The 14,832-nt window shown below is 41.2% G+C and overlaps 1 protein-coding gene across 3 annotated transcripts in view; it reads left to right on the forward strand.

Annotated features, from left to right (window-relative positions):
- Positions 1-2,886: 2,886 nt before the first annotated feature.
- The window catches only part of rbpjb (recombination signal binding protein for immunoglobulin kappa J region b), a 107,006-nt gene continuing 95,060 nt past the window's right edge, over positions 2,887-14,832 (forward strand). For 2 of the 3 annotated variants that reach the window (XM_090214888.1, XM_090214889.1), the window contains exon 1: positions 2,940-3,120. Coding sequence is in view for 1 of the 3 variants with exons in the window: in XM_036958256.2 (XP_036814151.1) it covers positions 3,101-3,120 (20 nt within the window). In the remaining 2 variants the exon portion in view is untranslated. Of the gene's footprint in view, positions 3,121-14,832 lie in introns of all 3 variants that reach the window. The other variant, XM_036958256.2, reaches the window with a different exon arrangement.

The following is a 14,832-nucleotide window of genomic DNA, read 5'->3' on the forward strand; positions in this document are numbered from 1 at the left end:
GACAGCAGTAGCTTGATTCTCTCTCTTTTTTTCCCTCCCTCTTCTGAAATAAACGTGCATTTGTGTTGTCTTTTTTTTACTGTGTTCAGCTGTAAAACATTTTGAGAAACTTTATTCTTCCTGTATTCAATGCTGGGACTAGCTAGAGGTCTTTGGCTGACTATTAAAATGATGAAAGAATGGAAAATCGGATTGGGGAGGATGTGATCCTCCTCCCTCTCTGTGTCTTCATAGTGTGGGCGTCAAGCCAGTCACACTCTGATGCAACCCCCCCTCTCACTATTTCCCTCACACTCTCACTCTCTGACTTCCTCATCTTTCTTACTCTCCCTTTCTCTTTTGCTCTCTCCCTCTCTCTCTGACTCCCCTCTCTCCTCTGACTCCCCTCTTTCTCACTCACTCACTCACTCACTCACTCACTCACTCACTCACTCACTCACTCTCTCTCTTTACTTCTCTCCCTGACCTCCCCCTCTCTTTCTCTCTTCCTCTCTTTTCCCCTCTCTCTCTGGCAGACCTGCAAAGGGTCAATAAAAATGAGTTAAGCTGAAGGATATGAAACGTGAGGATTTATATGGTATGCACTGGGAAAGGTAGCATCTGGTGCACTACGTAGAAGATGTGGGCATATGGATTCTGACAGAGTTATTTAGTCAGTTATTTTGTTTTTCCTCTAGGATTTTGCCTGTGCTTAGCTCCATTTATCCTGAAAAACTTGACGATTATAAGCATACCCATAACATGATGCAGCCACCACTATGCTTGAAAATATAGTCAGACTCGAGTCACAAATATGATGACTTGCACTTCAACTTTGACTTTAACACCGATGACTCGTGACTTGACTTGGACTTGAGCCTTATGACTCGACCTGACTTGATACCCTCCCCAAACCCAAATATTAAAAATGATGCTATTAAAAAAAGTGTGCAACTCTTCATTTCACGGAATACAGTTTAAATCAGACAGCAGCCAATCAAATTGTGCCAGGTGAGAAAGAGTTGTGCGTGGCAGTGCAGAGGAAGGTTGGTGGGTGAATTCAGATGGAGCCCTTGGAAAGACGATACCCAAAATTATTATTTTCGGATATAAAGACGACGCTGTATCAACAAAAAACAGATGGCAACTTGCAAAACATGCGGGAAGAAAATGACAGACGGAGTTGCAACAATTTACAACTTTGTTTGACATTTGAAGCTGCATAAAGAACTGTAAGTCGTGGCTAATATAGCCGACAGCTATATATTTTATTACTTTACTGGTGTAGCATGTAGGCTAACGTAACGTTAAATCAATGAGCCTCCACACAGTTAGTCAGTCAGTGCAGGAATGTGATCATTGCACCCAAGATTGAGCTACAACTGGCTAGGCAGTTGGTAGCCTAAATCCTGCCTGATGTTACTGCTGTTCCTAAAAACATTGACATACGTTAGCCTACTGTAACCACACAGAGAGAGTGTGTGTGTGTTAAGGTTGGGCGATTTTGTATAAGCCTACACCGCCCGATTGCGCCCCATAGCGATCCTCGATAGTCGATCACTATTGGGGGGGGTGTGTCTTTCTCATGGCTACCCATATATTTCCATGGAAATATAACGTTTATTTAGAAAGTAGAAAGTAAAGTAGAAAGTAATAAATATATAGATATTTTTTAAAAGCATTCATGATTTGCGTAAATGTGGGGCGGCAGGGTAGCCTAGTAGTTAGAGTGAGTAACCGGAAGGTTGCAAGTTCAAACGCCCTAGCTGACAAGGTACAAATCTGTTGTTCTGCCCCTGAACTGGCAGTTAACCCACTGTTCCTAGGCCGTCATTGAAAATAAGAATTTGTTCTTAAATGACTTGCCTAGTTAAATAAAGATTTAAAAAATACTATTACTCTTGTTAAAAATATGAAATGGTATTATATTTGGTGAAGAGCACATTATGACCTGTTTAGGACTCGAAACGCAAAGTCTAGAACTTGACTTGATACTTGACGGTCTTGACTTGAGAATTGACTCGGACTTGCCTGTCTTGACTTGGGACTTGTGACTTATAAAACAATGATTTGGTCCCACCTTTGATGTGCTGTATTGGATATGCCCCAAACATAACACACTGTATTCAGGACAAAAAGTACATTTCTTTGCCACATTTAAAAAAAAAGTTGTACTTTAGTGCAAACAGGATGCATGTTTCGGAGTATTTTATTCTGTACAGGCTTCCTTCGTTTCACTCTGTCAATTAGGTTAGTATTGTGGAGCAACTACAATTTTGTATTTAACCTTTATTTAACTAGTCAGTTAAGAACAAACCCCCCCAGCCTACTAGGGAACAGTGGGTTAACTGCCTTGTGCAGGTGTAGAACAACAGATTTTTACCTTGTGAGCTCGGGGATTCGATCCAGCAACTTTCAGTTACTGGCCCAACGCGCTAACCACTGCAATGTTGTTGATCCATCCTCAGTTCTTTGTAACTGTTTTTTCATCTTATGCCTCATGGTGATTTTTTTTTTTTTTACTCATCTACCAATAGGTGTCTTTCTTTGCGAGGAATTGGTCTTTGTGGTGGAATCTGTGTTTGAAATTCACTGCTCGATTGAAGGACATTACAGATAATTGTATGTCTGGGGTACAAAGATGAGGTAGTCATTAAAAAATTAAACACTATTATTGCATACAGAATAAGTCCTGGGGGCCTGGGAAAATACAGGCTTCCTCACAACATTGTGCAAAATTCTATGCCAAACTATGTTCCAATCGGTGCTGTAATTTATTACCCCGTAAACACGTGGGAATACTATTTCAGCGCTATAAAATAAGCAACAACTCCACTCCACGTCCATCTCGCGATAGTTCCACGATCCCTCCATGCTTGTCTATGGTGAGAGTTTTCCTGGTCTCGCGTGATGTCTGAAGTTTCCCACGCCTATTGTTGTGGTGTCTGCCCTTTTCTCTCACTCTCTCTAGCAACCCTCCGCCTCCCCCTCCTTTCTGGACTCCTCTCCCCCTCTCCAGCGTCCCTGCATCGCCAGTCTGCTTCTGTTGTCTCGGCGGATTGTTGGTCTTGGGGAGAAAAGATATCGCGAGTGTTGGAGTTTTGGTGAGAGTTTGTGGAAGATGGCGCCTGTTGTGACAGGGTAAGTCTGAGATTCAGGGCTGGTGGTTGTACTGGAGTTAAAGTGAATTTAAGTTTTTCAGAGAGAATTGGTTGCTTATGTTCGAGCATAGATTGCCGACCACATTTGGGTATTTATGGCCATTTGTTTTCAGTCGGGGAAAGCATTTTCTTTGTCTAAATGTATTGTGTGTGTGTGTTTTCGTTTGACTATTCCACTGTGCTGACTGTTGCTGCACCACGGTGCGGTGTTGTGGGGTTTGAGCTAGCTAGCATTGAGGTCCTTTTCCAGCACCAGGCAACGACACGAGTACAATCGGTCTGGGTTGGGGAAAAAATAAACGGTTGTGTTTGTCTAATATTTTTAGAGGACATTTATTCAACAATGTATCCCACGATATAAATGAATTCACCTTCTAACCATGTTGCAATTGAATATACTGTTCCGCTGTGCTTGAAACACGTTGTGGCTTTGTCAAGCAAGGCATCGTTTTCTGTCCTACATTGCGTTCAACTCATAAGTCTGTGCTGTTAGCTGGCTAACTAGCTAGCTTTCTGGATATTTCTCTATCGACTGTTGGTAAATACACTTGCAGACGTGTGATTTAAGCGATGTTTTGCGGTGCGTAAATGTACTCGAATATAAAGTGTTTATACAACAGTCCCGTGCTTTCCCGTGCCATATCCTCTCCATGCGCGGTGCAGACAAATGTTTATTTTATTTTTTGAGCGCAACTAGGGGCATAACCTAACGCCAATTCTCTAGAAACTACCCGAAAGTCCCAAAAAATCACGTTGTGGAGCTTTAGTTTTTTTTTATTTTGTACATATGGAATTTTGTATCTTTCTATACAGGTCCGTAAACGTCAGATAGCCAGCGCAGAGCCACTGAAATGTGAAGCTCAAAGAAAATATGCCTGAAATGTGACGCCCCTGTCCAACGTTGGTTCGCCGCTTTATGAAATAGCGAACGCCATAATAAATTAGCTACTGTGATTATTTAACTAGTTTTAAGCTACTTACATTTCTGAAAGGCAAACCTAAAAGAGGCAGCTATCTAATCTGTCTAAATACCCTGTAATTTTGCTGGTGTAGGCGAAGAGGTAAATGTAAACCTCAGACTCGCAATCTTTTTGAATGTTAGTTAGTTTCATGGGCTTTGTCTAATTTCTTTGATTATAGCTATATTTTGCAATTGGGAGATGAAACGTGGGCCATTATTTTTATGAAGAAAAAAAAGATCAATAAAATGGGCTTTATTTAGCCTGTATGTCACCAGACTTTATAATTGACTGGGAAATAGTATTGTCATCATAGCTCGTCTTAAGTCTACTGCTCTATAGCTTAATTTTCCAAGTTTCCAATGCTCTTATGATGCAATAACTAGTATTAATTATTATTAATGTTACTATAATGTATTATAAGGTACTATCAAAATAGCATCTACAGTAGCTATCTGGTCTATGGATATCTCCCATGCCCAAAACAGTCCCATACCCAAAACAGTAATTTAGATGGTTTGCCTGCACATTAGCCAAACACAGGCCTTTTTGTACTGTGCAGTCAGTAATCCCCACAGACAGCTCAGTGGGTGACAGACATTAGCTGGGCCTTTTGGGGGAGGGGGTGGGGCAATGCGTGCGTGCTTGCTCATTTGGGGCTTTCCAGCAGACCTGAGCTGATATCTGTTTGGAGAGAGGGCAGGCGGGGTGGGTCTGGGTGGCTGGCCACCTGTCCAAATGATATTTACTAAAGCTGTGTGCTTTTTTTTTCCTGCGGGGGATGGAGTGAGTGAGCGGGGGGGGGGGGGGGGGGGGTTAGAATGCCATACGGGGTCATTATTATCATGTGGCTGGGCACGAGGCTGGAGGCTAGGGATGAGAGAGAGAGCCCACACCCCGGGCGGCCTGTACACAGCCCAGTGCCCCTACAGCCCCACTCAGGGTCAGATCTGACAGACAAAGCCCCCTCTCAGGGTTGGCAGGGAGTTGTGGTTGAGGCAGGGCACTAGTGCAGAGATGAGAAGGCAGTCTGAACTGCCGGTTAGCCAATGTGTGGGAGCCCTGGTTGGTCGGGGCCAATTGAGGTAGTATGTACATGAATGTATAGTTAGTTAGTGACTATGCATATATGATAAACCGAGAGTAGCAGTAGTGTAAAAAGAGGGGTTGGGGGGGCTCACAATGCAAATAGTCCAGGTAGCCATTTGATTAACTGTTCAGGAGTCTTATGGCTTGGGGGTAAAAACTGTTGAGAAGCCTTTTTGTCCTAGACTTGGCACTCCGGTACCGCTTGCCATGCGGTAGTAGAGAGAACAGTATGACTGGGGTGGCTGAGGTCTTTGACAATTTTTAGTGCCTTTCTCTGACACCGTCCGGTGAAGAGGTCCTGGATGGCAGGCAGCTTAGCCCCAGTGATGTACTGGTCCGTACGCACTACCCTCTGTAGTGCCTTGCGGTCTGAGGCCGAGCAATTGCCATACCAGGCAGTGATCCAACCATTCAGGATGCTCTCGATGTTACTTTAAGACATGAAGTTAGTCAGTCTGGGAAATTTCAAAAACTTTGAAAGTTTCTTCAAGTGCACTCACAAAAACCATCAAGTGCTGTGATGAAACTACCTCTCATGTGGACCGCCACAGGAAAGGAAGTTACCTCTGCTGCAGAGGATAAGTTCATTAGAGTTACCAGCCTCAGAAATTGCAGCCCAAATAAATTCTTCACAGAGTTCAAGTAACAGACATCTCAACATCAACTGTTCAGAGGAGACTGCGTGAATCAGGCCTTCGTGGTCGAATTGCTGCAAAGAAACCACTACTAAAGTACATAAATATTAAGAAGAGACTTGCTTGGGCCAAGAAACACGAGTAATCTACACTAGACCGGTGGAAATCTGAGTTCAAATTTGCGATTTTTGTTTCCAACCGCCCTGTCTTTTTGAGACGTAGACTAGGTGAACCGATGATCTCCCCATGTGTGGTTCCCAACGTGAAGCATGTGCGGGTGTTTTGCTGGTGACACTGTCTGTGATTTATTTAGAATTCAAGGGACACTTAACCAGCATGGCACCACAGCCTCCTGCAGCAATACACCATCCCATCTGGTTTACACTTAGTCCCACTATCATTTGTTTTTCAACAGGACAATGATCCAAAACACACCTCCAGGTTGTGTAAGGGCTATTTGACCAAGAAGGAGAGTGATGGAGTGCTGCATCAGATGACCTGGCCTCCACAGCCACCTGACCTCAACCCAATTGAGATGGTTTGGGATGAGTTGGACCGCAGAGTGAAGGAAAAGCAGCAAACAAGTGCTCAGCATTTGTGGGAAATCCTTCAAGAATCTTGGAAAATATTCCAGGTGAAGCTGGTTGAGAGAATGCCAAGAGTGTGCAAAGCTCTCAAGGCAAAGGGTGGCTACTTTGAAGAATCTCACATATATATTTAGATTTTTTTTAACACTTTTTTTTTGGTTACCTCCAAATGGGTTATTTCATAATTTTGATTTCTTTATTCTTATTCTACAATGTAGAAAATTGTTAAAACAAAGAACCCCTTGAATGAGTGTGTCCAAACTTTTGACTGGTACTTTATATCTGAACTCTTTCAGCTCAGTTTATCCTAAATAGTATCATGTGACATTGTACATGATCTGTCCTTTTGATAAGAGAAGCAGTGAAGAACTCAGGCAGGATGTCTCTTCAGGGCAGAAAAACAACAAGGGAAAGGACCATTGTAAATGTTTGTTTTGTCTAAAATGAGATAAAAACCTCTTCCAAATTATCCACAGGAATTCATATTTGAGCTGTCCACAGAACGTAAGACTAGCTTACGCAGCCTATCTCCTCAACACAGCTCTCTGAATGTTAGAAAAACTGGAATAAAATCAGATTACACAGCAATCTTTCTTCCGACCTCATTGAGGATACCAGTGAGCCTAGCAGTTCTGGCTGAAAGAACAATCTGGGCATCGCCTGGGATGATAAAAGCATGAATCACTTATTTCAACACAATGATGCCTCTGCTTGGCCCCAGGGAACGCTATTTGATTCAACTTTCGTATAATTTTTTTTCTCCCTCATGTCCTCACACTTTTTACCCCTCTGCCAAAAGGCGTACATCGGGAAGACTTTGTCGAGTCAACGCCAGGCCTCTTTTCAACCATTAAACCTGCCTGTGAGGGACAGAGGTGGTGTGTGCGTGCATTTTTGCCTATTTGGGGAGTGTGTTGTGTTAAGCGTAGGTGCGAGTCACTGAGTGTGTGTGTGTCTGTGTATTTGGCGTGTGTGTGAGTGAAGCGGTCTCCAGGGTCCTCTCCTCTTTCAGTTCACACATTATGAAAGGAGAGGAGCAGATGTGGAAGCAGTGACCTTTTTGGTGGCAGAGGGCTGTGGTGGAGTTAAAAGGGTCCACCGATTCATCCCTCCTGACACTCTAGCACTCCCCGCCTCACTCCCTCCTCTACCTGAGCCGAGGCATTGAAGGATCGGTTGAGGGAGGAGATGCATGCTGGTAAAGAGCCAATCTGTTTGACACGTTGTGACCTGAGCGCTATACTCATGGTCTTATATTCAATAAATGTTCTGAAACATCTCCAGAGGCAGATTCATTGAACATGGAAGGCAATGAATCACATACAGTTTGCCTGACTTGTAGTTTTTACCCAACAAAGTTGCCAGGATGATTTGGAAAGGTGCTATGGTGCCATTTCATTGCGATATCCACTGATGCTTATTGGCCAACATGGACCAGCTAGGTTGGACTCAACTTGATTGAGTTATGACTAGGGCCGTGGCGGTCATGACATTTTGTCAGCCGGTTACTGTTATATATTTATTTATTTATTTATTTATTTATTTATTTTAGTTTTATTTATTTGACTTTTATTTAACTAGGCAAGTCAGTTAAGAACCTCTTTAGGCTAGGGGGCAGTGTTTTGATGTTTGGATGAAAAACGTGCCTAAAGTCAACTGCCTATTTCTCAGGCCCAGAAGCTAGAATATGCATATAATTGGCAGATTAGGATTGAAAACACTCTAACGTTTCCACAACGGTCAAAATATTGTCTGTGAGTATAACAGAATTGATATGGCAGGTGAAAACCTGAGGAAAATCCATCCAGGAAGTGCTGTTTTGCTGAAACTACTCTTTTCCATTGTAAGCCTATCCTCCATTTAAAGGGATATCAACCAGATTCCTTTCCCGGTGGCTTCCACAAGGTGTGAACAGTCTTTAGACATAGTTTCGGGCTTTTATTCTGAAAAATTAGCTAGAATGATCACATCGCGTCAGTGGATAGCCAGATGTCCTCAGATTTGTGCATGCTCGCTCGCCGGGAGTGAGACCTTTTCTTTCTCTCTTCTATTGAAAAGGCTACCGTCCGGTTGAAATATTATCGATTATTTATTGTAAAAACAACCTGAGGATTGATGTAAAAAAACGTTTGACATGTTTCTACGAACTTAACGGATACTATTTGGAATTTTCGTCTGCCCGTCGTGACCGCTCGAGCCTGTGGATTACTGAACAAAACGCGCCAACCAAATGGAGGTTTTTGGATATAAAGACAATCTTTATCGAACAAAACTAACATTTATTGTGTAACTGAGAGTCTCGTGAGTGCAGACATACGAAGATCATCAAAGGTAAGCGATTAATTAGATTCCTTTTCTGACTTTCGTGACCAATCTACTTTGCTGCTAGCTGTTTGTAACGTTTTGTCTGCAAAGAGCTGTCCTCACATAAAATCTAACATTGTGGGTGTATTAAGTTGAGCTGTGTTTTGGTGTATTGCACTTGTGATTTCATGAAAATTAAATATTTTTAGTAATTTAATTTGAATTTGGCGCTCTGCAATTCACCGGTTGTTGACGAAAGGGATCTGAGCGGCAAGTCAGTTAAGAACAAATTCTTATTATCAATGATGGCCTAGGAACAGTGGGTTAACTGCCTTGTTCAGGGGCAGAATGACAGATATGTACCTTGTCACCTCGGAGATTTGATCTTGCAGCATTTCGGTTACTAGTCCAACGCTCTAACCACTAGGCTACGCTGCCGCCCCAAATATATATATCATACATATCATACACACACACACACACACACACCCACCATCGGACGAAATCCATTATTTATCTTTGGTAGATCTGAAGACACATCAATAGTAACACGTTTTCAAAACAAAACATATTTAATTAAACTGTCAGCCGATCTCTCTGCATGCTTAGAGGGACCATAGAGCTCTGAGTACCAGGCCATTAGGACCTGATGGTTGTTAGTGAGTTGAGTACTACTAACGCATGTCCAGAGTGCATAAGAGGAGATCACCGTGACTCAAAGGTCACGTAGAATTTGACTGAGGTCATGACTGCTGGTGTGGCAGTAATATGGTCACTGCAACAGCCCTAGTTATGACATGCTTCCCTATCACGCTCAGTCTTGTTTTCTCTCCGTTCTTTTCTTTCTTTTTGTATTTCGCTCTCTCTTTCTTTCTTTCTTTCTTGCTCTCCTTTCAATCTCTTTCCGAGGAAACACAAGGGATGAAAAGGCACATTTTTGAGTCATTTGGCTTGGCATTCGCCCAGCTTGGCGCTCCCCATACTTGGTCCTCCGCCACACGCTAGTGCGAGTGTGGAAGAGGCAAGGGTGTCTGCCAATGAGAATAAGCCCAATCCACGTACATCTCATACATTAGTTAACCATTTTTTATTTTTTTTACATAACAAGTGGTTTACTTTGTTTGTCATGTACAAGTCCAGGGTTGCAGTGACGCTGACACTCACTCTTTCACTTTAAAGTGTTGCCAAGCAACAACCATCGATTACAACGTTTTAACAATATGCTGAAATCTGCTTTTAACAAGAAATTGTTTCTAAAACACTTGAGAAAGAGTGGAGATGCAAAGTTTGGTAACATAATTATTATTATTTTTTTTTGTGAGACCATATTTTCTAAAATCTGTTAAATATCTACTCTGAATTAAGATTGTCTGCAGAAAGAAATGGTTGTCAGCTATGGTAAGACACTTGAGTTTGAAAACATCTTTTGGTTATTGAACGACAGTAAAATGGAAAGTGGATCAACACCTCAAAAACAGAATGACATCATGGGTCCTTGAACTGTACTATACAGAAATGCTAAATTATTAATGTGTTGTTTTAATGTGTTTATTGTATTTTGATGTGTATTGTGGTGCTATACAGGCCTAATCTGGAAAAGAGACTTTGGGTCTCAGCATTGACTGTCTGTCAAAATTAAAGGGAAAAAAAGAATAATTTCCTTCACGGTGATGTATCTGGAATAGATGCACAAAGATATAAACATTTCATATCCTCCTTTGCATGTTTGGTTATTATTTTATTTATTTTACCTTTTTTATTTTACTAGGCAAGTCAGTTAAGAACAAATTCTTATGGGTTAACTGCCTGTTCAGGGGCAGGGGCAGAACGACAGATTTGTACCTTGTCAGCTCGGGTATTTGAACTTGCAACCTTCCGGTTACTAGTCCAACGCTCTAACCACTAGGCTACCCTTATGCTACACACTGGCCAGGGCTTGACAGTAACTTTTTTTTTGTTGTCCTCCAGACAAGTAGGGCTGGGCTGTATACTGTATTTTATGATATACCGGTTTTGATTCAGAGACAGTTTGAGTTTTTACTTTACCTTATATACTGGTATTTTAATATTTGGTTTGTTAAATGTAAACATGCCATATATGTAATATAAATTTTATAGTTGACTTCGCTACTTGAGTCATCTCTCTCCGGGCTCTTTCTCGCGGTGCCACTTTCCACACAGACCTAGCCACGCCCCTGTCACTCAAGGAGCGCATTTGATGTTCCTCGACCGCGAGACAATTGCGTTCCTTCTGCATGGTTAATGCAGCACATGCAACAATTCTGTTTTCACTTTACTTCATAATATAAATCCACTAGCGTTCTATAATGACACTTTGTTTGTTTCTTACATCAGCAAACAGCTAGTTTGTTGTGGCTTAGCATGTTGCCCTAAATCTTGAGATGCTAATTGTTAGCTGCTAATGCTAATAGCTAGTTAGCTAATAAATGTACCGAGTCAGAGCAAACGTAGTTGGGTTATACAGCCTGATAATACCAGTGATGGCGTCGACCTAACTCAGAATGTTGTTTGTGCAACAGTATCTTCTAAATCAAAGAGTTATATGCAAAGCAAGAATATGTTCGCTACATGAAGTAGCTAAGAGAACACATGCAATGTAGCCAAAGCTTATAGGGTCCCCTAGGAAACACTTATCAACACTTTAGTTCCTATTTTGTCACAATAACTCCTCTGGCATTTTAATTTGTTGTCATATCAAACAACACTGTATTCGAAGACTGCATTCTAACTGTAGAATTAGAATAGTCATTCTAACAGTTTTGCTCTATTTTGCAAGTCAAATCGCAATTGCAACATTTGGTTAAAAATAAGTCTTAGATTATTTGCCCATATTGTGCAACCCTTCGTGGCAGTGTGGAAATTCTCAATTTAGCAGTCGTGTAAATAAAATACTTTAAAGTACTACTTAAGTGGTTTTTTGGGGGGTATCTGTACTTTACTATTTTATATTTTTGCCAACTTTTACTTCACTACATTCCTAAAGAAAATACTGTACTTTTTACTCCATTTTTCCTGGCACCTAAAAGTACTAGTTACATTTTGAATGCTTATTAGCAGGACAGGAAAATGGTCCAATTCACACACTTATCAAGAGAACATCCCCCTGGTCATCTACTGCCTCTGATCTGGTGGACTCACTAAACAGAGAACATACCTGGTCATCCCTACTGCCTCTGATCTGGTGGACTCACTAAACAGAGTACATACCTGGTCATCCCTACAGCCTCTGATCTGGTGGACTCACTAAACAGAGAACATACCTGGTCATCCCTACTGCCTCTGATCTGGTGGACTCACTAAACAGAGAACATACCTGGTCATCTCTACTGCCTCTGATCTGGTGGACTCACTAAACTTACAAACAAAGCATTTGTGTTATGCCTGAGATTTGCAGTGTGCCCCTGGCTATCTGTAAAGAAAACAACAAGAAATTGGTGCCATCTGGTTTGCTTAATATAAGAATTTTGAAATTATTTATACTTTTACCTAAGTACATTTGATCAACTACATTTACTTTTGATACTTACGGATATTTAAAACCAAATACTTTTAGACTTTTACTCAAGTAGTATTTCACTGGGTGACTCACTTTTACGTGAGTCATTTTCTATTAACGTATCTTTACTTTTACTCAAGTATGACCATTGGCTACTTTTTCCACCGCTGCAATGGAGTGCAGGAAATGATAAAAGTGCTGAAATTTGTTTTGATTGTTTTATACTGTTCAATTCAACTTCAATCAGAATGGAGAAAGACTCATTGCAATCCCTAAGAATGTATGTGTTGCAACCCTGGGATCACTCACTACTCATAAAGCACCCTGGGATCACTCACTACTCATAAAGCACCCTGAGATCACTCACTACCCATAAAGCACCCTGGGATCACTACCCATGAAGCACCCTGAGATCACTACCCATGAAGCACCCTGAGATCACTCACTACTCATAAAGCACCCTGGGATCACTCACTACTCATAAAGCACCCTGGGATCACTCACTACTCATAAAGCACCCTGGGATCACTCACTACTCATAAAGCACCCTGGGATCACTCACTACTCATAAAGCACCCTGGGATCACTCACTACTCATAAAGCACCCTGGGATCACTCACTACTCATAAAGCACCCTGAGATCACTCACTACTCATAAAGCACCCTGGGATCACTCACTACTCATAAAGCACCCTGGGATCACTCACTACTCATGAAGCACCCTGGGATCACTCACTACTCATAAAGCACCCTGGGATCACTCACTACTCATAAAGCACCCTGGGATCACTCACTACTCATAAAGCACCCTGGGATCACTCACTACTCATAAAGCACCCTGGGATCACTCACTACTCATGAAGCACCCTGGGATCACTCACTACTCATGAAGCACCCTGGGATCACTCACTACTCATGAAGCACCCTGGGATCACTCACTACTCATGAAGCACCCTGGGATCACTCACTACTCATAAAGCAAATGTAGAGCTTTTATTATTCCACAACATTTAACTGTCAAATTAAAATATATAAATATATACACTGTGATATAATATTATGTCCATATCGCCCAGCCCAAAGTAGGACACATATTTTTAACTTGTTCAAAAGCTCAAGTCACCAAATAAGGATGCATCTTTACAAAATATAATGCATTGCTATCTTTTTTTTTTTTACCATAGAGAATCAGACAGAAATGTAGGCTACACACTGTCTATTGGTTTATCTGCATATTCAAGCCTGTCTCAAAATTCAACACTGCCCCTTTAACACTCTCCTGGAGGATGGTTGGCCACATTTAGTAGCCTATAAAATATTGCAACAGTACAATCACAACCGAATACTTTTGTTTTTTATAAAATAATTCCCTCCAGGGCTTGAATTCATGTAAATATATTTATCGTTCAAAACAGACTCTGGGACACTTCTGGGATGACAGAACCAAAATACCACCTACGACATACGACCTCGGCACATGTATAAAAAAGAAGCTATGAGACTGACGCAACCGTTTTAAGATTTAAAATGTTTATAATATGTATTTTTTCCTATTATAATGCACAGATGGCTGTAGGCTATGCGCCAGTTTAAAATATTGGTTTGAAATTAAGAGGGGAGATCTTAAGGTGCAACAACTAGCACGGGTTACTAATATGACTAGGATTATCATCAACTAGCACGGGTTACTAATATGACTAGGATTTTCACCAACTAGCACGGGTTACTAATATGACTAGGATTATCATCAACTAGCACGGGTTACTAATATGACTAGGATTATCACCAACTAGCACGGGTTACTAATATGACTAGGATTATCACCAACTAGCACGGGTTACTAATATGACTAGGATTATCATCAACTAGCACAGGTTACTATTATGACTAGGATTATCATCAACTAACACAGGTTACTAATATGACTAGGATTATCACCAACTAGCACGGGTTACTAATATGACTAGGATTATCATCAACTAACACAGGTTACTAATATGACTAGGATTATCATCAACTAGCATGGGTTACTAATATGACTAGGATTATCACCAACTAGCACGGGTTACTAATATGACTAGGATTATCATCAACTAGCACGGGTTACTAATATGACTAGGATTATCACCAACTAGCACGGGTTACTAATATTACTAGGATTATCACCAACTAGCACGGGTTACTAATATGACTAGGATTATCACCAACTAGCACGGGTTACTAATATGACTAGGATTATCACCAACTAGCACGGGTTACTAATATGACTAGGATTATCACCAACTAGCACGGGTTACTAATATGACTAGGATTATCACCAACTAGCACGGGTTACTAATATGACTAGGATTATCATCAACTAGCACGGGTTACTAATATGACTAGGATTATCATCAACTAACACAGGTTACTAATATGACTAGGATTATCATCAACTAGCACGGGTTACTAATATGACTAGGATTATCACCAACTAGCACGGGTTACTAATATGACTAGGATTATCACCAACTAGCACGGGTTACTAATATGACTAGGATTATCACCAACTAGCACAGGTTACTAATATGACTAGGATTATCACCAACTAGCACGGGTTAC

The sequence above is a fragment of the Oncorhynchus mykiss genome, chromosome 21 (assembly GCF_057628025.1).
Source record: "Oncorhynchus mykiss isolate SJ-2025 chromosome 21, ASM5762802v1, whole genome shotgun sequence".
NCBI lineage: Eukaryota > Metazoa > Chordata > Actinopteri > Salmoniformes > Salmonidae > Oncorhynchus > Oncorhynchus mykiss.